The 24364-nt window shown below is 38.5% G+C and overlaps 1 protein-coding gene across 8 annotated transcripts in view; it reads right to left on the bottom strand.

Moving 5' to 3' along the window:
- LOC121384211 (rhotekin-2-like) overlaps positions 1 to 24364 on the bottom strand; it is a 145647-nt gene that overhangs the window by 9990 nt on the left and 111293 nt on the right. For all 8 annotated transcript variants that reach the window (XM_041514487.1, XM_041514494.1, XM_041514493.1 and 5 more), the window contains 7 exons: positions 23393 to 23446; positions 17105 to 17225; positions 13070 to 13229; positions 12266 to 12297; positions 11368 to 11465; positions 8302 to 8408; positions 3902 to 4027 (listed from right to left, as the gene is read on the bottom strand). In XM_041514487.1, the coding sequence (XP_041370421.1) occupies positions 3902 to 4027; positions 8302 to 8408; positions 11368 to 11465; positions 12266 to 12297; positions 13070 to 13229; positions 17105 to 17225; positions 23393 to 23446 (698 nt within the window). The remainder of the gene's footprint in view (positions 1 to 3901; positions 4028 to 8301; positions 8409 to 11367; positions 11466 to 12265; positions 12298 to 13069; positions 13230 to 17104; positions 17226 to 23392; positions 23447 to 24364) is intronic.

Here is a 24364-nt window from a genome sequence, read left to right on the forward strand (position 1 = left end):
ACATTACGTCTTCTACAGCGAACACACGTCCACATTACATTACATCTTCTACAGCGAACACACGTCCACATTACATTACGTCTTCTACAGCGAACACACGTCCACATTACATTACGTCTTCTACAGCGAACACACGTCCACATTACATTACGTCTTCTACAGCGAACACACGTCCACATTACATTACGTCTTCTACAGCGAACACACGTCCACATTACATTACGTCTTCTACAGCGAACACACGTCCACATTACATTACGTCTTCTACAGCGAACACACGTCCACATTACATTACGTCTTCTACAGCGAACACACGTCCACATTACATTACATCTTCTACAGCGAACACACGTCCACATTACATTACGTCTTCTACAGCGAACACACGTCCACATTACATTACGTCTTCTACAGCGAACACACGTCCACATTACATTACGTCTTCTACAGCGAACACACGTCCACATTACATTACGTCTTCTACAGCGAACACACGTCCACATTACATTACGTCTTCTACAGCGAACACACGTCCACATTACATTACGTCTTCTACAGCGAACACACGTCCACATTACATTACGTCTTCTACAGCGAACACACGTCCACATTACATTACGTCTTCTACAGCGAACACACGTCCACATTACATTACATCTTCTACAGCGAACACACGTCCACATTACATTACATCTTCTACAGCGAACACACGTCCACATTACATTACATCTTCTACAGGAAAACACATCCACATTACATTACATCTTCTACAGCGAACACACGCGAACACACGTCCACATTACATTACGTCTTCTACAGCGAACACACGTCCACATTACATTACGTCTTCTACAGCGAACACACGTCCACATTACATTACGTCTTCTACAGCGAACACACGTCCACATTACATTACGTCTTCTACAGCAAACACACGTCCACATTACATTACGTCTTCTACAAGGAAAACACATCCACATTACATTACATTTTCTACAGCGAACACACGTCCACATTACATTACGTCTTCTACAGCGAACACACGTCCACATTACATTACGTCTTCTACAGCGAACACACGTCCACATTACATTACGTCTTCTACAAGGAAAACACATCCACATTACATTACATTTTCTACAGCGAACACACGTCCACATTACATTACGTCTTCTACAGCGAACACACGTCCACATTACATTACGTCTTCTACAGCGAACACACGTCCACATTACATTACGTCTTCTACAAGGAAAACACATCCACATTACATTACATTTTCTACAGCGAACACACGTCCACATTACATTACGTCTTCTACAGCGAACACACGTCCACATTACATTACGTCTTCTACAGCGAACACACGTCCACATTACATTACATCTTCTACAGGAAAACACATCCACATTACATTACATTTTCTACAGCGAACACACGTCCACATTACATTACGTCTTCTACAGCGAACACACGTCCACATTACATTACGTCTTCTACAGCGAACACACGTCCACATTACATTACATCTTCTACAGCGAACACACGTCCACATTACATTACGTCTTCTACAGCGAACACACGTCCACATTACATTACGTCTTCTACAGCGAACACACGTCCACATTACATTACGTCTTCTACAGCGAACACACGTCCACATTACATTACATCTTCTACAGCGAACACACGTCCACATTACATTACGTCTTCTACAGCGAACACACGTCCACATTACATTACATCTTCTACAGCGAACACACGTCCACATTACATTACGTCTTCTACAGCGAACACACGTCCACATTACATTACGTCTTCTACAGCGAACACACGCCCACATTACATTACGTCTTCTACAGCGAACACACGTCCACATTACATTACGTCTTCTACAGCGAACACACGTCCACATTACATTACGTCTTCTACAGCGAACACACGTCCACATTACATTACGTCTTCTACAGCGAACACACGTCCACATTACATTACTGTGACAGCTGTTAAGCATGCCGCACTGTGACAGCTTTGTTAAACATGCCGCACTGTGACAGCTTTGTTAAGCATGCCGCACTGTGACAGCTTTGTTAAACATGCCGCACTGTGACAGCTTTGTTAAGCATGCCGCACTGTGCCCACATTACAGCTTTGTTAAGCATGCCGCACTGTGACAGCTTTGTTAAACATGCCGCACTGTGACAGCTTTGTTAAGCATGCCGCACTGTGACAGCTTTGTTAAGCATGCCGCACTGTGACAGCTTTGTTAAGCATGCCGCACTGTGACAGCTTTGTTAAGCATGCCGCACTGTGACAGCTTTGTTAAACATGCCGCACTGTGACAGCTTTGTTAAGCATGCCGCACTGTGACAGCTGTTAAACATGCCGCACTGTGACAGCTTTGTTAAACATGCCGCACTGTGACAGCTGTTAAACATGCCGCACTGTGACAGCTTTGTTAAGCATGCCGCACTGTGACAGCTGTTAAACATGCCGCACTGTGACAGCTTTGTTAAGCATGCCGCACTGTGACAGCTTTGTTAAACATGCCGCACTGTGACAGCTTTGTTAAGCATGCCGCACTGTGACAGCTGTTAAACATGCCGCACTGTGACAGCTTTGTTAAGCATGCCGCACTGTGACAGCTTTGTTAAACATGCCGCACTGTGACAGCTTTGTTAAACATGCCGCACTGTGACAGCTTTGTTAAGCATGCCGCACTGTGACAGCTGTTAAACATGCCGCACTGTGACAGCTGTTAAACATGCCGCACTGTGACAGCTTTGTTAAGCATGCCGCACTGTGACAGCTTTGTTAAACATGCCGCACTGTGACAGCTTTGTTAAGCATGCCGCACTGTGACAGCTGTTAAACATGCCGCACTGTGACAGCTTTGTTAAACATGCCGCACTGTGACAGCTGTTAAACATGCCGCACTGTGACAGCTTTGTTAAGCATGCCGCACTGTGACAGCTGTTAAACATGCCGCACTGTGACAGCTTTGTTAAACATGCCGCACTGTGACAGCTGTTAAACATGCCGCACTGTGACAGCTTTGTTAAGCATGCCGCACTGTGACAGCTTTGTTAAACATGCCGCACTGTGACAGCTTTGTTAAACATGCCGCACTGTGACAGCTTTGTTAAACATGCCGCACTGTGACAGCTTTGTTAAGCATGCCGCACTGTGACAGCTGTTAAACATGCCGCACTGTGACAGCTTTGTTAAACATGCCGCACTGTGACAGCTTTGTTAAGCATGCCGCACTGTGACAGCTTTGTTAAACATGCCGCACTGTGACAGCTTTGTTAAGCATGCCGCACTGTGACAGCTTTGTTAAGCATGCCGCACTGTGACAGCTTTGTTAAACATGCCGCACTGTGACAGCTGTTAAACATGCCGCACTGTGACAGCTTTGTTAAGCATGCCGCACTGTGACAGCTTTGTTAAACATGCCGCACTGTGACAGCTTTGTTAAACATGCCGCACTGTGACAGCTTTGTTAAACATGCCGCACTGTGACAGCTTTGTTAAACATGCCGCACTGTGACAGCTTTGTTAAACATGCCGCACTGTGACAGCTTTGTTAAGCATGCCGCACTGTGACAGCTTTGTTAAACATGCCGCACTGTGACAGCTTTGTTAAACATGCCGCACTGTGACAGCTGTTAAACATGCCGCACTGTGACAGCTTTGTTAAGCATGCCGCACTGTGACAGCTTTGTTAAACATGCCGCACTGTGACAGCTTTGTTAAACATGCCGCACTGTGACAGCTTTGTTAAACATGCCGCACTGTGACAGCTTTGTTAAACATGCCGCACTGTGACAGCTGTTAAACATGCCGCACTGTGACAGCTTTGTTAAGCATGCCACACAATAGGAGAGTAACACCTGCTTACCTTGGTGATTGACACGGTTAAGAGCGGTGCGGCGACTTCGACATCGCTGGGTGACGACCAGCATGCAAGATGGAGGTTCTTGAGAACACACCAGTACCGCTTCCACTTGGAGAGATCATCATCTTCCTGGCAATAATTCACATCTTTTATTATTATAGAAAGATACACATGTATTTAACTCTTACTCCCGGTCGCTACCGACCCTGGTCGGCAGACCTGTCAACCTTTAGTCAAGAGAAAGCAGGAGGTGTGTGTTGAAAAAGCAGGAGATTTTGTCAAAAAGCTGATTTTTTTAAATTCACACAATTTAACCCAAAATCGCAAGATTTAAAAAAAACCATTATTACAATAAGTTATATGAATACTATATAATGTCATATATACTTGTTAACCTTAGATCTTGGCATTAAAAAAAAAAAAAAAAATGTTATCCAAAAATGTTAAGAACATGAACAAGACATTACAAAATTAATTAGTACATTTACGGTATTACACTTACAGCCTTACAGGTTGCGTTACATTATCATTTGTGGTTAGCGTACCTAAGTACCAAAGACAAATTTATATAAATTGTATAAATTAATATTAAGTTTTTACTATAATGAGGAACGGTGGCATGGTACTTATTTAAAATCATTATAATGATGCAATAAACATTGTATTTTCATTAATCGTAAGTAAAACCTCATTACGGACATCGTGTGAAATATACCGAAATTATACCCATTTCCGTGAGTAACTTTATGTCAATGTCAAACACATTTTTTAATTGTACAAAAATAATTTCTTGAAGTGTACCCTTATAACCAACATTTTACTGCACAAACATACAAAATTAACTGACACAAGTATGTTTATACAGCTAATTGGTCTTTTCGTTGTCTTGCTGTGACATGTGATTTTAACATCATAATGCATCGTGTGTATTGCTGTCAACTCGGAGTCTGGCAGTTCAGATTCGTCATAGTTGCATTATGTAATCCAGTGGGAAGACATTTTACAATTCAGAGGTGTTATTAGAACTAAATTGGATAGTTTTTTTTATATGGCAACACTGAATGTCAATACACAGCCTGTTGAATTAGCGGCAACACGCTTCGTAGCCATTACGATGAACAATATAAATAGGCTATTCCACAATTCTTACTTTGGTAAAGGTTAAACAGTCGGGACAATTCGGCCTGTTACATTCTCAGAAACCGAAAGTAGTCGACATTTTCCGAATGAGAAAAAAAGGCAGAGTTACTTCCCTTATGTTATTTTAACAAAAGAGGATCAATTTTTTTTTTATGCTTACAAAAATGTCATTTAACAGGAGAAATTGTCTCCCGCACAGGTTAAAGGAGATTTGATCAAATACCGGGAGACTCCCGCGGAATCCGGGAGGGTTGACAGGTCTGCTGGTCGGGCTGCTGGTGTGCTCTTGCACTTGCCAGAGTGGATGGTCATTCCTCCCACCCACCCCAAACCCTTTCCTGTCCTGGACAAACGAGCCGGCATAAGTCAACACCTGCACCCATGGAAGGCGTGCGCTACAACAGCTTGCTCTGAATGAGCATGTTAAGCCCTTTGACCCGACCTTTTTTCCCTTATAACATTTCATAATACAAAATAAATATATTAATTAATTAATTAATCTTTTAAATTCTAACTTAGCTTAATGGGATATTTTTTAATGAAACTGAAAATTTAAAATGTTTGGTAAAATGACGCTAAAATTCTCAAAGTCAAAGCAATCGGTGTCAAAACAAATTAGAGAAATAAAACCCTGCATAAGGTTGCGACTCCCAACTAATTGAGTAATTGTAATTGACTTAACCGGACTATTGGTTAACTGGTGAAGAAAAGGAAAATATTTGAATAAATGACATCTCGGTGTATGTTAAACTTTAGCTAATTGGTCGCGTGGTCTAATATGAAGTTAACTCTTTCCCTCCCATTCTCAAATGCAGTCGAGATGTGCAAAACAAACATAAAAACCAATTCTCATCTGTAGTCAAGACGCGACCGGTAATAATAAACACAGCTGTCAACATTCACAGGAATTATCTATGTTGATTCTGTGAACGCTAGAACATAGTAGAATGACAAATGAACACGTTGAGTGTATTCTGTTGACTGGTATTCATATTTAAGTTGTCGCAATATCAAAAAGAAAGCAAAAAATGGTCTAAGTTTGTGTAAACATTACTCATGATATAACGTGCACATGGGTTCAATTTCTTGCTATTTGCTATTTCTTTTAAAACATGTTGGACATTATTATTTAATGAAAACTGAAGATTTGTAAAGGATGTATTCGCCAAAAATAACTGATAGTACAAACTTTGAAGTAGATGATGGATGGGATTACAATGACGTCATGGATGTTCTGTAAATTTTATTTTGGTAATTAGACTCACTAAGATGTCCTCCAAACTATGAAACACATCAAAAGAGCGTTATATTGTTTTCTTACAATCTGAGGTTGAAAATTGTAGGTTCACAATTACGTAATTCAAGTTGGAAACTTGGGTCAGTGATGACGTTTTTTGGTTGTAAAGCTGGATGCATAACAGTTAAAGGAAACCAGCAGCTGCCACAAAGGCTCCTCCCATGAACAAAATATGATCTTTTATACACCCTCTCCCAGAGAACGAATAGTGCCAGGTCGATCCTATTACCCAGTTTATGTCACGCTGATGGCACTACCACTGAGCTACACAGCCTGGGCCAAATTCACAAACATTGTAGTTACGCCTACAGATGTCTGTGTCTGTTTCATGTAGAAAGTCGTCTAATTACTGAATATGGACAATAGTTAAAAATGAGAACAAATTAATTTATTCCTAGTTTTGCACATAAACATAAATTTGTGTGGCTGCACGACAAAAGGTGCCGGATGTCGCGCATTGTAATATCGCGTAACAGCCAATTACAATAAAATACATGAAAAAAATATTGTTTTCGTTTTTAGCACGAACAGTTTTTAAAACAACTTAACTTTCATACTAATACATAGTTTTTCCTAAAATAAAACAATAAAACATGTTATTTGGTGATTGTGTACAACCTGTCAAATTCTAATTGTCTTTAATTACGCAAGAATTAATCACTTATTTGGCTGAGTTTATTATAAAATCTTGGACTTTTCAACGCCAAGTATTGCATACCACTGGAAAGGTCGTGAACTCTACTTTCTAAATATAGCAAGTGCGCAGATGTATTTGTCACGTAGGAGTAATGCGCATTGAGACAATTTCCGTGGCAAAATTCAACACGTGCGATCGTCTGTTCAATTTATGAAGTAAAAATGCATTTGAAGTAAGACTGTGTTTGTTGTAATGCGAGACGTGAAACGTATTTAAATCGAGCTAAATCGAGACGAACATGTAAAAAAACAAGTGCCTGCTCGATTCACGGTATCAATTGACAAAATGGCGGCGCCCGTGAGACCAGCATGTGTAATGACAAAGGAAGCTGAGGTGGCTCGCCAGTTGAATTCGCTGTTAAACATCAATGCCAGTATGAGAAACATTGCTTCTGACGATGTGTTACAAGACATTATTATGGACTACTTTGTAAGTAGGGATCAGAGTGAGTCAGAATCGGATTTCGAATCAAACGAATCTATTTACTGAAATCGAGGTGGTCATTACTCTGGCCGTGTTACAACCTGGTATGTGAGAACTTACTGTATGTTCAAAGCTGGAGAACTATTGACTTATGTTTGACTAAATATTCCTGTCTAGTCATAGCATTCATATTTGGTGTGAGCACTGATAGTTTCTCATTTTATTGATGGTGAATACTATTGTGCATTTTTATTTTTATTTTATTTTTTTTAAAGGGGGGCAGGGCGAATGTATAATGGAGGTTCAATATAAATTCTTGTCAATGGCATATACTGTTAAAACAAATATTACGTGGTTACAGAGTACAGAATAACTTGGTTGGCATATATTATTATTATTAATGAAGATTTCAAGCAATAATGATTCAGGTTTTTTGTGTAAAACTTCGGACTTCATTTTCTCAAAGATGGTCCTTTGGAAGAAATCATAATTGTCTGTACAAAAAGTTCAATATTTTTTTTTTGGACCATGTGGCACCTTTTGTCATGCAGCCACACATTTATAAATGTAAAACTATTTCTATAATTGAAAACAGTAAAAACTATACTGTTTATAAAATCTTAAGTGTACAAGATGGTGGTGGGAGTGGTGTGGGCCAAAATGATTGAGATATTCGGTCAAAATGTACTAACTGAGACCTTTTTAGCATGTATTTCCAACATTCTACCTACAAAATTAGATAGAACACTTGTAAACATACAACACTAATATACTAACATGTATGTAACAAGGGCTAAAAAACAGTTTTACTGAAGCTAATGCCATTGTGGCCTATGACTGACTGACCTGAATATTGAGGTATCCAGTAACTGCAGTTTCAACAAGGCACTGAGGAACTGCTGCCAGCCGACAGCAGTAGTGGCCAAACAGAGGCAACTCATGAACCACACCATCTAAATAAAACAAACAACTCATGAACCACACCATCTAAATAAAACAAACAACTCATGAACCACACCATCTAAATAAAACAAACAACTCATGAAGCACATCATTTAAAAAAACAAAAAAAACCTCATGAAGAACACCATTTAAATAAAACAAACAACTCATGAAGCACACCATTTAAATAAAACAAAACTCATGAAGCACACCATTTAAATAAAACAAACAACTCATGAAGCACATCATTTAAATAAAACAAACAACTCATGAAGCACATCATTTAAATAAAACAAACAACTCATGAAGCACACATGAAGCACACCATTTAAATAAAACAAAACTCATGACAAACCCTGATGTGAGGCAATATATCATTACACATTTTGGAAATTAAAAAATGAATCTTTGACACTTATGAATCTTTGACACTTATGAATCTTTTTAAATGCAATATGGTGAAGAAAACCAAAATAGGAGAAAACCACCCAGTAATTATTACTTTGAAAGGACGTATTTTTAATATTAGAAGTAATAAAACCTTAAATATCCAAACCATCCATGTAATTGGCTTCAGCATTTAGCAGTCCTGGTGTAAAAGCTCAAGTAAAACTGAAGTGTTTAGGTGTGATATACTCACCTGCATTCTTCTCCAGCTCAAGGTCAAACGTTCTCACTGTCTACCAAGTAAAACAGGAAGTGTGTATATGTGATATACTCACCTGCATTCTTCTCCAGTTCCACGTCAAACGTTCTCACTGTCTACCAAGTAAAACAGGAAGTGTTTAGGTGTGATATACTCACCTGCATTCTTCTCCAGTTCCACGTCAAACGTTCTCACTGACTACCAAGTAAAACAGGAAGTGTTTAGGTGTGATATACTCACCTGCATTCTTCTCCAGTTCCACGTCAAACGTTCTGACGGACTACCAAGTAAAACACGAAGTGTTTATATGTGATATACTCACCTGCATTCTTCTCAAGTTCCACGTTAAATGTTCTCATTGACTACCAAGGAAAACAGGAAGTGTTTAGGTGTGATATACTCACCTGCATTCTTCTCCAGCTCAAGGTCAAACGTTCTCACTGACTACCAAGTAAAACAGGAAGTGTTTAGGTGTGATATACTCACCTGCATTCTCTCCAGGTCTATGTCAAACATTCTCACTGTCTACCAAGGAAAACAAGAAGTGTTTAGGTGTGATATACTCACCTGCATTCTTCTCCAGCTCAAGGTCAAATGTTCTCACTGACTACCAAGTAAAACAGGAAGTGTTTAGGTGTGATATACTCACCTGCATTCTTCTCCAGCTCAAGGTCAAACGTTCTCACTGACTACCAAGTAAAACAGGAAGTGTTTAGGTGTGATATACTCACCTGCATTCTCTCCAGGTCCATGTCAAACGTTCTCACTGACTACCAAGGGAAACAGGAAGTGTTTATACGTGATATACTGTAGAACATGAAAGTTTTGCGAACAACTAAGTATTGCGAAAACTCCAAACAACTAATCATCGCAGTACTTTATACACGCAATAATAGGCCCCTATAGTGACTTTACTAACAAATAGAACAACCAAATTTGTTTAACTGCATTGATTTATTGCATATCACACTACCATTCAATGGACAAAACGAAACAGGAATCATTGTCAATCACCATGTGTAATTAGCAAACACTAATGTTTATTTTCCGAGTAAAGTTCACACCTTTGCAAGCAGACCTGATGATTGCCAGCCACGCGTAACGGTTTCTTGGTCTTTCGATAACTTGTCAATGCATGCTACAATCCACCGGGTGTGAAACGGTTTGATCAACAGGCTTGTTGGTGTTTTCTTTTATGTTCTTGGCCACAATGTCAGCATACCACTCAGTATTTAATTGCTAATTTAAACTCTGCATTCACCGATAAATCCATGGGCTGCAGCTCACCGGTGCAGCCAGCTGGGACAAATCGCACTTCAAAGGACCGTTTTTGTAGCAAGTCTAAAAATTATTGACATCTATGGGCTGCAAATACATCGAAGATTGCCAATGATTTCTGTCGTGCTGGTAGTCGGAGTTCTTTCTTCACCCTTTTGGCGTATGGAACCAGCACATTGTCAACGTAGTCCAGCATCGTCTGCTCGTTGCTCCAGTGATTGGCCGAATGTGTCACGTGTCAATCGTTGGAAACGGGTACAAGTTTGACGCCTGTTTGATCAAAATTTATTACCAACTCGGCGGGAATGTTGTTTGTCTGCACTGTTTTCCCTACCATCGCGATGAACTCTTCTTTCTGTTGTCGAAGTCAGCTAATAACTTTCGTGTTTGAGTTACTTCAGTCAAACTGAGTGTATAATGCACATCTCATACCTGCATACTGGTCGCTAAATGTAAGCTATGGCTATTACTTAAAAACAACACAACATGTTTATTGTCTTTAAGTACCAGCTAAGGTCGCAATACTTTTTGTGTAAGCTACATCTGATGTCGCAATACTTTCTATACGCAGTTTGTGCTACTGTTGGCATATCGCAATACATTAATGGTGCAATACATAATAGATCTACAGTACTCATCTGCATTCTTCTCCAGTTCCACGTCAAACGTTCTCACTGACTACCAAGTAAAACAGGAAGTGTTTAGGTGTGATATACTCACCTGCATTCTCTCCAGGTCCACGTCAAACGTTCTCACTGACCACCAAGTAAAACAGGAAGTGTTTATGTGTGATTTACTCACCTGCATTCTTCTCCAGCTCCACGTCAAACGTTCTCACTGTCTACCAAGTAAAACAGGAAGTGTTTATGTGTGATATACTCACCTGCATTCTTCTCCAGCTCAAGGTCAAACGTTCTCACTGTCTACCAAGTAAAACAGGAAGTGTTTAGGTGTGATATACTCACCTGCATTCTCTCCAGGTCCACGTCAAACGTTCTCACTGACTACCAAGTAAAACAGGAAGTATTTAGGTGTGATTTACTCACCTGCATTCTTCTCCAGCTCCACGTCAAACGTTCTCACTGACTCGTCGACGTCTGACAGCTGAAGGGAACCTCTGGCAACAAGGTCAAACTTTGGACCTCTGTTAGACACAAGAAAAGTCATGGAAATTATCTATTAAACTGTCAAAGATTTAAAACCAAACAAACATCAACAACAAACTCCCACCATTTTCTACAAAAAGTTACAAAATGAAGGTGTATAACAATGACATATGTTGTATTAAAGCTACAAAATGAAGGTGTATACAATGACATATGTTGTATTAAAGCTACAAAATGAAGGTGTATAACAAAGACATACATGTATGTTGTATTAAAGCTACAAAATGAAGGTGTATACAATGACATATGTTGTATTAAAGCTACAAAATGAAGGTGTATAACAAAGAATATGTTGTATTAAAGCTACAAAATGAAGGTGTATAACAATGACATATGTTGTATTAAAGCTACAAAATGAAGGTGTATAACAAAGACATATGTTGTATTAAAGCTACAAAATGAAGGTGTATAACAAAGACATATGTTGTATTAAAGCTACAAAATGAAGGTGTATAACAATGACATGTTGTATTAAAGCTACAAAATGAAGGTGTATAACAAAGACATGTTGTATTAAAGCTACAAAATGGTGTATAAAACAAATGCCAAGAAACATTTATAAGCCAATGGTAATATTTAAACGAAGATAATTTGGCACAACTAATATAATAATTTTCAACGTATAAATAATTTTTAAAAAATCAACATATTTAATAAATCCATTTATCAAATATAATTTAGATATTTAATACCACATTTTAACAACTACATGTATATATGTGCTGATATAAAACCCGCCAACCAATATTACTGAAATCAAATGAAAACTTGTACTTACAGAACCATATTTCCAATGATGTCCGCATCATTCTGATAAAGACCAAAGAAAGAGAAAACATTAGAACTTTCAGCTGTAACCGTCCTGGATAATTAAAACAGACTTCACAGAAAGGACAATAAATTACCTCATTACAGTTTTCTTACAATGTACCTTTTTCATTTTGCTGAACATATACAACAAAGAAATAAAATAATAAAATAAAATAAAATAAAATGAAAAATAAATACAAGTATGCACCTTTAATTTTTATTTCAGTGCATGACTTGGTTCTGTTGTTGATATTAGGTGTATCTTTCACATCCAAGTTTTATGAACATTTCTTTGAGCATAAACAAAATCCACACCAAAATCCAAGCACTGTTAACCAAGTACACTGATGAAAAGAACATTTATTTACGTACAGTAAAAAAACCTTAATATGCGATGAGTTTAATTACACTTAGATAAACTAATGACAGCCAGGGTTTTTGTGAGAATTTTTTTTTGGGGTATGATGCTATGGAATTGAATATTTACAATGTGTGTGCTGAATGCAACCGCAGTTGACAGGGGGTATGGGGGGGGGGGGGGGGCGCCCCAAAAAGAAAATTAGTTAGGTTTAGAGTTTTAAAAAACCCATAATTGTGTCAAAAGGTTAACTTTAAAAAATAAAATCGGAAAAAAATTAGGGTATGCCTGTTTTTCCCTGTGGCAGAAACCTGACAGCTGTTTATTAGTTTGAAACTATTAGTTAAAGAAATCTACATCATTTAAAAAGGAGATAATTCATGACAGCCTACAATAAGAACACGAAAGACGTACCAAACCAGACAGTCTCTTCCCGACACTTCTCCCAACTGAGCCTGATAAATCGTTAATTTTTTTACGCAGTTTCTTTGGTGTGTTGGCAATAGAGAGATCTTCATGTAACTTGTGGCAATAGATTTCAACTTTGCATTCAAAGTCATGACCAATATTATTGCTGAAAAAAGTCAGACAAAAATCAACAATTAAAGGCAGAATTTCACAAGAGATTACCTACATGTACTAAATGGCCCTAAACACATTGAATCTGTCCTCAAAAGTACTTTATTTAACCAGCTACATATCATAACTGTTATTTTGGTTCATAATTACATTATGGCTGTACAGCAACAAGTTAGACAAAATAGCTTGATTAATTTGTAGCTTACATTTGTTGTTTAAAATGTTTACAAAACGGGTAATGGTAGCGAACATTAGCCGAAGAATGTACACACAGGGTATACCTCGTCGTGAAATAAGTCACTGCCTTTAGTAAGTCAACTGTCTTTCTATCGTGTATTTATTAAGTTGCTAAGTACAGTATCCACAAGTGTTTCTCAAGACACAATGTTGGACTTGTTGACTGGTGCATCCTCTCGGACTTGCAGCATCTTTATATTCCACAAGTGTTTCTCAAGACACAATGGTGGACTTGTTGACTGGTGCATCCTCTCGGACTTGCAGCATCTTTATATTCCACAAGTGTTTCTCAAGACACAATGGTGGACTTGTTGACTGGTGCATCCTCTCGGACTTGCAGCATCTTTATATTCCACAAGTGTTTCTCAAGACACAATGGTGGACTTGTTGACTGGTGCATCCTCTCGGACTTGCAGCATCTTTATATTCCACAAGTGTTTCTCAAGACACAATGGTGGACTTGTTGACTGGTGCATCCTCTCGGACTTGCAGCATCTTTATATTCCACAAGTGTTTCTCAAGACACAATGGTGGACTTGTTGACTGGTGCATCCTCTTGGACTTGCAGCATCTTTATATTCCACAAGTGTTTCTCAAGACACAATGGTGGACTTGTTGACTGGTGCATCCTCTCGGACTTGCAGCATCTTTATATTCCTCTTCTTTTTTTCTTTGTTTTTTTCTCCCACTGCCCCCTTTCCTTTCTCTCCTTTGAATTCCATTTCATTTCTTCCTAATCTGGCAACTCCTCCTATTTTTCAACTTCTTTCGCTGTCCATCTCCACATCCGTCCTTGTCTCTCCAACTGCAACAGGTGCTTGGCTCTTGTGGCTATCTGTGCCACACACCTGCCATTCCCCATCAGTTTTTAGCTGTGGGCTTAGTCTGACCACTTTGGGGAGTGTTCAGTAGTTACTTCTGGCATTGTTAAGAGGCACTTGTAACCACCTACTATGCACCCCTACTACCGGCGGTCGTTAGTTAGTGCCGTGGGTCAGACCAGCTTTATTAGCGGCAGAGGACAAGGATGCCAGGTGGGTGCAGGGAAATACACAGAGACTGCACCCATGGAGGAAGTTGAGATAGGTAGGCGATGGTGTGGACAGCTCAGAAGACAAAGTCGGAGGAAACTGACAGAAAGGGTTATATCCTCTTCTTGATAATGTTCACTTCTTTAAGTAATAATTATTATGATTTTAAATCACATTTTTTACCAAAAAAACATGGCAAAACAAGTGTTAAAGTCTTATTGGGGATGTCACACGTTACATACATCTTATATGCTGAAAACATCAATTACACTGTTTACTTCTCATTATGTATCCCTTAAACACCCTGATGCAATTTCTAATACTACCCCCCCCCCCCCCATCCCAAGAAAAAAAATATTTCCCCACCACTGGTTTAAAAAACCCCTCACAAAAACAAACAAAACAAAACAAAAAAACCCCAAAACAAACCCTGCTAAATAGAAAGCTGATATGAATCACCAAAATGTTTCCTGTTGGTTGTTTATAAACTGATCACCACTTAATGACAGTGCGACAATCCCTTGTTTACAATATCATGGTAAATCGCAAACTAATGTTTATTTTTATCACAGGATGACAAATTTCACAGTTTTATTATATGGCTCTAGTTATACATGAAATAAACAATTTTTAAAAATCACATTATGTCAATCAGATAGATTTGTCTCAATGAACAACAGTCCTGCATGGTACAAAGGCAGAGGAAAGTAAGCTCTGCTGTTCTTACCAAATATTAAAGTCATTTTAAAGGGCCATAACTCTGTGCAGACTAGTGAACCAAAATGTTTTAAAACAGAAACAGGAATCTAACAGTGTAGTGACTAAATGAATATCTAACAACCGCCCAGCGCGGCGCACACTTACAAGACAATAACATCATCAAAGGTAACAGTGTAGTGACTAAATGAATATCTAACAACCGCCCAGCGCGGCGCACACTTACAAGACAATAACATCATCAAAGGTAACAGTGTAGTGACTAAATGAATATCTAACAACCGCCCAGCACGGCGCACACTTACAAGACAATAACATCATCAAAGGTAACAGTGTAGTGACTAAATGAATATCTAACAACCGCCCAGCGCGGCGCACACTTACAAGACAATAACATCATCAAAGGTAACAGTGTAGTGACTAAATGAATATCTAACAACCGCCCAGCACGGCGCACACTTACAAGACAATAACATCATCAAAGGTAACAGTGTAGTGACTAAATGAATATCTAACAACCGCCCAGCACGGCGCACACTTACAAGACAATAACATCATCAAAGGTAACAGTGTAGTGACTAAATGAATATCTAACAACCGCCCAGCGCGGCGCACACTTACAAGACAATAACATCATCAAAGGTAACAGTGTAGTGACTAAATGAATATCTAACAACCGCCCAGCACGGCGCACACTTACAAGACAATAACATCATCAAAGGTAACAGTGTAGTGACTAAATGAATATCTAACAACCGCCCAGCGCGGCGCACACTTACAAGACAATAACATCATCAAAGGTAACAGTGTAGTGACTAAATGAATATCTAACAACCGCCCAGCACGGCGCACACTTACAAGACAATAACATCATCAAAGGTAACAGTGTAGTGACTAAATGAATATCTAACAACCGCCCAGCACGGCGCACACTTACAAGACAATAACATCATCAAAGGTAACAGTGTAGTGACTAAATGAATATCTAACAACCGCCCAGCGCGGCGCACACTTACAAGACAATAACATCATCAAAGGTAACAGTGTAGTGACTAAATGAATATCTAACAACCGCCCAGCGCGGTGCACACTTACAAGACAATAACATCATCAAAGGTAACAGTGTAGTGACTAAATGAATATCTAACAACCGCCCAGCACGGCGCACACTTACAAGACAATAACATCATCAAAGGTAACAGTGTAGTGACTAAATGAATATCTAACAACCGCCCAGCGTGGTGCACACTTACAAGACAATAACATCATCAAAGGTAACAGTGTAGTGACTAAATGAATATCTAACAACCGCCCAGCACGATGCACACTTACAAGACAATAACATCATCAAAGGTAACAGTGTAGTGACTAAATGAATATCTAACAACCGCCCAGCGCGGTGCACACTTACAAGACAATAACATCATCAAAGGTAACAGTGTAGTGACTAAATGAATATCTAACAACCGCCCAGCACGGCGCACACTTACAAGACAATAACATCATCAAAGGTAACAGTGTAGTGACTAAATGAATATCTAACAACCGCCCAGCGCGGTGCACACTTACAAGACAATAACATCATCAAAGGTAACAGTGTAGTGACTAAATGAATATCTAACAACCGCCCAGCACGATGCACACTTACAAGACAATAACATCATCAAAGGTAACAGTGTAGTGACTAAATGAATATCTAACAACCGCCCAGCACAATGCACACTTACAAGACAATAACATCATCAAAGGTAACAGTGTAGTGACTAAATGAATATCTAACAACCGCCCAGCGCGGTGCACACTTACAAGACAATAACATCATCAAAGGTAACAGTGTAGTGACTAAATGAATATCTAACAACCGCCCAGCGCGGTGCACACTTACAAGACAATAACATCATCAAAGGTAATGTCTGTCATGCTTCTGTCCACGTTGCTGATCATTGACGTATCAAATATTTCTGTTCCAATTTTCAGCAAACAAAACACAGCGTACCTCCTGTAATCTGAAAGAGAGGAATCTTGTATACAAACAAAACAAATGGACAAATACACCGTTACTTAAATCAAACATGGTTAAACTTACTCAAAGAATGCCCTTAAATGACCACATAAGTAATAAAATAAATATATTTATTATATACATAGCAATGAAATATATAGATCTACAGAAACCATAAAAGTCATATCCGGTGAAAAGTCATATTTTCACTGCATTTTAGCTACAGTGAAAATATAGAAATTGTATTTACTTTTTTGTAAAAGTGCGTGATTCAATTATCTCCCTTTGTCTCGTTTCTTCGTACTAAATTTGATGATTGCCAATGCATCTGATCGTTTTTGAAAGAAAAAAATAAATGTAATTTAAACAATTATACCTTTAAAAACGGGATACGAAGTGCAATTACGATAAAATATCAAAAACGAATTGAATACGAAGCTAAATAATAATGACACAATGTAGTGTCATCAAGTGTAAGTGTAAGAATTTAACGGCGTTCGACTCGTTTTGTTTTTGTGGGTGTTTTTGGATGATCGCTTTGTCAGGTATGTTTGCACCGCAGTATTGTTAAATAAATGTTAATAAAGATAAATTTTATTCAAATTTCTTTTTAAAAAATTACTATGGTCAAGTAAATTTTCTGGCAAAGTTTGATAGGAAGAAATATATCATGACGTTATGCTTTTTCGATAGGATAAGCAAAACATATTACCAAAAAGCGAAAGATATTATCAAAAATTAGGAAATATGTATATAATAAATAGACCATTTCATGTTTTTTTTCCAAATACGATTTTTATGTCAACTTGTGATGTGTGAAAACCATATTTTCGCAATTCATGAAAATATGGTTTCAACACATCACTCGTTGACATAAAAATCGTATTCGAAAAAACCCATGAAATAGCCTCTATATACAGGCCTCACGTGAGGTAAAAATCAATGAGCAAAGTCACTTCTCTCTTAAACTTTTGTGAGGACAAAGTTTTTAACAGAAGGCAGACTTGAATTTTTAATCTAAAAAAAGAACCCAATACAGTTAAACCTGTCTTAAGCGGCCACACAAAGGAGTAGTCAAAAACAACTGTTTAACACAAGTGTCCGATGAATACATGTTAAACCTGTCTTAAGCGGCCACACAAAGGAGTAGTGAAAAACAACCGCTTAAGACAAGTGGCCGATGAATACATGTTAAACCTGTCTTAAGCGGCCACACAAAGTAGTAGTCAAAAACAACCGCTTAAGACAAGTGGCCGATCAATACATGTTAAACCTGTCTTAAGCGGCCACACAAAGGAGTAGTCAAAAACAATCGCTTAAGACAGGTGGCCGATGAATACATGTTAAACCTATCTTAAGCGGCCACACAAAGGAGTAGTAAAAAACAACCGCTTAAGACAGGTGGCCGATGAATACATGTTAAACCTGTCTTAAGCGGCCACACAAAGGAGAGTGAAAAACAACCGCTTAAGACAGGTGGCCGATCAATACATGTTAAACCTGTCTTAAGCGGCCACACAAAGGAGTAGTGAAAAACAACCGCTTAAGACAGGTGGCCGATGAATACATGTTAAACCTGTCTTAAGCGGCCACACAAAGGAGTAGTGAAAAACAACCGCTTAAGACAGGTGGCCGATGAATACATGTTAAACCTGTCTTAAGCGGCCACACAAAGGAGAGTGAAAAACAACCGCTTAAGACAGGTGGCCGATGAATACATGTTAAACCTGTCTTAAGCGGCCACACAAAGGAGTAGTGAAAAACAACCGCTTAAGACAGGTGGCCGATGAATACATGTTAAACCTGTCTTAAGCGGCCACACAAAGGAGTAGTCAAAAACAACCGCTTAAGACAAGTAGCCGATGAATACATGTGCAACTTTTACAGTCTCTAATTTTTATTTTTATATTTTTTACCATCTGTACTGCTAATTGATGGATATGTGCCCTAGAGGTTTCTAAAATTCCACATGTCGCCTTCTTCAGAAATAATAAAATGCAAATGAAAAGTACTAATTTAACCGTTTGGACTTCATTGTCTCACAATTTGTTTTCTCTTTTCATTTAATTACTACTCAATGCAGAGTATTGTCCTAGTAGATTAATCTACCAATGTCAAGCTTAGTAGAAATAAATAAAGTTTGTTTTGTTTAACGACAACACTAGAGCACATTGATTAATTAATCATCGGCTATTGGATGTCAAACATTTGGTAATTCTGACTCGTAGTCATCAAAGAAAACCTGCTACATTTTTCCTAATGCAGCAAGGGATCTTTTATATGCACTTTCCCACAGACAAGAAAACACATACCACTGCCTATGACCAGTTGTGGTGCACTGGGTGGAACGAGAAAAACCCCAATCAGCTGAATGGAGATGGTTCAGTCCTATGACACAAGCACCTTGAGCGAGCACTCAACCGACTGAGCTAAATCCCAGCCCTTGTAAAGGTTAGATTGACTGTATCAATTTCTTAATGGGTACACGGTGGAGATCAGTACTGAATACTTGTAAAGCTTAGATTGACCGTATCAATTTCTTAATGGGTACACGGTGGAGATCAGGACTGAATACTTGTAAAGCTTAGATTGACTGTATCAATTTCTTAATGGGTACACGGTGGAGATCAGGGACTGAATACTTGTAAAGCTTAGACTGACCGTATCAATTTCTTAATGGGTACATGGTGGAGATCAGGGACTGAATACTTGTAAAGCTTAGATTGACCGTATCAATTTCTTAATGGGTACATGGTGGAGATCAGGGACTGAATACTTGTAAAGCTTAGATTGACCGTATCAATTTCTTAATGGGTACACGGTGGAGACCAGGGACTGAATACTTGTAAAGCTTAGATTGACCGTATCAATTTCTTAATGGGTACATAGTGGAGATCAGGGACTGAATACTTGTAAAGCTTAGATTGACCGTATCAATTTCTTAATGGGTACACGGTGGAGATCAGGGACTGAATACTTGTAAAGCTTAGATTGACTGTATCAATTTCTTAATGGGTACACGGTGGAGATCAGGGACTGAATACTTGTAAAGCTTAGATTGACCGTATCAATTTCTTAATGGGTACACAGTGGAGATGCCCGACTGAATACTAGTATGAACATCGCTATTTGCGGCACCTTTGTTTTTGTTTGAAATAACATTTGTATAGAATTTACAGCGGCCGGCATTTTGGCGACTTGGGTGTGCATTTACATTAATGTCTGCTACTCCAAACAAATATTATTTTTCAGTGGAGCATGACCCAACCTCCCTAAATAAAATGCACTTGCATAGTCTAGATCCCCACCCTTGTACCATTTTCAGCACACATAGAATGAAAGTTATATGCTTCAACAGTCAGTACCTGCTTCAACAGTCAGTACCTACTTCAACAGTCAGTACTTTTAATGCCAAACATGGTTGTTGTCCGTGCTAGACTGCCTATCTGTGAGCGTGCCGCATGATGTTAAGTGCCAGTGTCGCTTCAAACTCTCAGACATGTAACACCTAATTATTATCTATGAATAGATGGTCCTCAAGTTCCTCACCATTCATCTGTAATTGTGTACAATGCAATTGGTCACTATTTTTAAAAAGCGATACAGATTTTGCCTTACGGTGACTGGCATGGTGAAGTCAAGCTGATCAAAGCGAAGTTTTGGCTTATTTCGCCTGCTCACGTGTGCCTTGTATATACATATAAAATTAATAAAGATCAAGTCAACAAACACACACAAATTTTATAGCATTTTAGATCAATACTCCTCATATTGAGTTTTCTTGCAAAGATATTTAGTTTAATGACATCAGTAGAGCACATTAATTAATTAACCATCGCCTACTGGATGTCAAATACTTGATAAATTTGACATTTAGTGTTCAGAGGAAAACCGCTACATTTTTCTATCAGCAACAAGGTTTTTGTTTTATATGCACTTGATAGAGATAGCATAATACATAGCAGTCTTTGACATACCAGCTGTGGGGCACTGGCTGGATGAGAGAATAGTCTGCAGAGGGGATTGGATCCTACAACCCAGGCACACCTCAGACGGGCGCTCTACCAACTGAGCTAAATCGTGCCCCTCTTTTTTACACGCACATGCATATTGAGTAGAGTGTAAAATCAGAACAGGACGCCTGGTGTAGATATTAAAACATCATACACTATCACTCGATGTGATGCTAGTTACAGGACACCTGGTGTAGATATTAAAACATCATACACTATCACTCGATGTGATGCTAGTTACAGGACGCCAGATGTAGATATTAAAACACCATACACTATCACTCGATGTGATGCTAGTTACAGGACGCCTGGTGTAGATATTAAAACATCATACACTATCACTCGATGTGATGCTAGTTACAGGACGCCAGGTGTAGATATTAAAACATCATACAATATCACTCGATGTGATGCTAGTTACAGGATGCCTGGTGTAGATATTAAAACATCATACACTATCACTCGATGTGATGCTAGTTACAGGACGCCAGGTGTAGATATTAAAACATCATACGATATCACTCGATGTGATGCTAGTTACAGGACGCCAGGTGTAGATATTAAAACATCATACGATATCACTCGATGTGATGCTAGTTACAGGACGCCAGGTGTAGATATTAAAACATCATACACTATCACTCGATGTGATGCTAGTTACAGGACGCCAGGTGTAGATATTAAAACATCATACACTATCACTCGATGTGATGCTAGTTACAGGACGCCAGGTGTAGATATTAAAACATCATACACTATCACTCGATGTGATGCTAGTTACAGGACGCCAGATGTAGATATTAAAACATCATACACTATCACTCGATGTGATGCTAGTTACAGGACGCCAGGTGTAGATATTAAAACATCATACACTATCACTCGATGTGATGCTAGTTACAGGACGCCAGGTGTAGATATTAAAACATCATACACTATCACTCGATGTGATGCTAGTTACAGGATGCCAGATGTAGATATTAAAACATCATACGATATCACTCGATGGGATGGTAGATATTAAAACAAATTACAATATAAGTCGATGTGATGGTAGATATTAAAACATCATACGATATTACTCGATGGGATGGTAGATATTAAACCATCATACGATATCACTCGATGGGATGGTAGATATTAAACCATCATACGATATCACTCGATGTGATGGTAGATATTAAAACATCATACGATATCACTCGATGGGATGGTAGATATTAAACCATCATACGATATCACTCGATGTGATGGTAGATATTAAACCATCATACGATATCACTCGATGTGATGGTAGATATTAAACCATCATACGATATCACTCGATGTGATGGTAGATATTAAACCATCATACGATATCACTCGATGTGATGGTAGATATTAAAACATCATACGATATCACTCGATGGGATGGTAGATATTAAAACATCATACGATATCACTCGATGTGATGGTAGATATTAAAACATCATACGATATCACTCGATGTGATGGTAGATATTAAAACATCATACGATATCACTCGATGTGATGGTAGATATTAAAACATCATACGATATCACTCGATGTGATGGTAGATATTAAAACATCATACGATATCACTCGATGGGATGGTAGATATTAAAACAAATTACAATATAAGTCGATGGGATGGTAGATATTAAAACATCATATGATATCACTCGATGTGATGGTAGATATTAAACCATCATACGATATCACTCGATGGGAGGGTAGATATTAAACCATCACACGATATCACTCGATGTGATGGTAGATATTAAACCATCATACGATATCACTCGATGGGATGGTAGATATTAAACCATCACACGATATCACTCGATGGGATGGTAGATATTAAAACATCATACGATATCACTCGATGGGAGGGTAGATATTAAACCATCACACGATATCACTCCATGGGATGCTAGTTAAGACGTTAGGTGTAAGGCCCGGTATCAGCTTGCAGCCGAGGGTGGGGACGGGTAAGGCCACGACCTCAACTTATCTCTCACTACCAGGAACAGCAAACTACTCAACCCTGTCCAACACAGACCGTCAACATAGACAAAATATGGCCACAGGACAGCGTGCATGAACCTTACGCACAAAATGTTTCTTTTTTTAAAATCAAAAATCAAAATCAGCTGACCTCCTTTATTCTTGAAATGATCACTGTCCTTCCACATCAAAGGAATCCGCAGATCTAAAAGTAAACATGTGTTATATGAGATCAGATCTAAAAATAAATGTGCTATATGAGATCAGATCTAAAAGTAAACGCGTTATATGAGATCAGATCTAACAGTAAACATGTGTTATATGAGATCAGATCTAAAAGTAAACGTGTAGTGTATGATATCAGATCTAAAAGTAAACGTGTTATATGAGATCAGATCTAAAAGTAAACGTGTTATATGAGATCAGATCTAAAAGTAAACGGGTAGTGTATGAGATCAGATCTAAAAGTAAACATGTGTTATATGAGATCAGATCTAAAAGTAAACGTGTTATATGAGATCAGATCTAAAAGTAAACGTGTAGTGTATGAGATCAGATCTAAAAGTACACATGTGTTATATGAGATCAGATCTAAAAGTAAACATGTGTTATATGAGATCAGATCTAAAAGTAAACATGTTATATGAGATCAATCTAAAAGTGTAAATGTATGTGTAGTTAGAATTATTCACCAACCATCCTCACACTAGCCTACAGTTAACAGAAAACAATAGTAACATTTCACAGCTAGCTCTAGCTATGTAGAAAGTTTTGCCAAATTATGCAGTAAATGTTGAAAATTGCAGAAACCCACCAATATTTTCAATAAAATATCTATCAGTACATGAAATTATTTCACCAAATTAAAATAAAATTTGCAACAGTGATGCACCATGTGTACAGTGATGCACCATGTACACAGTGATGCACCATGTACAGTGATGCACCATGTGTACAGTGATGCACCATGTACACAGTGATGCACCATGTGTACAGTGATGCACCATGTACACATTGATGCACCATGTACACATTGATGCACCATGTACAGTGATGCACCATGTGTACAGTGATGCACCATGTGTACAGTGATGCACCATGTACACAGTGATGCACCATGTAC

This window comes from Gigantopelta aegis, chromosome 10 (genome assembly GCF_016097555.1).
Source record: "Gigantopelta aegis isolate Gae_Host chromosome 10, Gae_host_genome, whole genome shotgun sequence".
Classification (NCBI taxonomy): domain Eukaryota; kingdom Metazoa; phylum Mollusca; class Gastropoda; order Neomphalida; family Peltospiridae; genus Gigantopelta; species Gigantopelta aegis.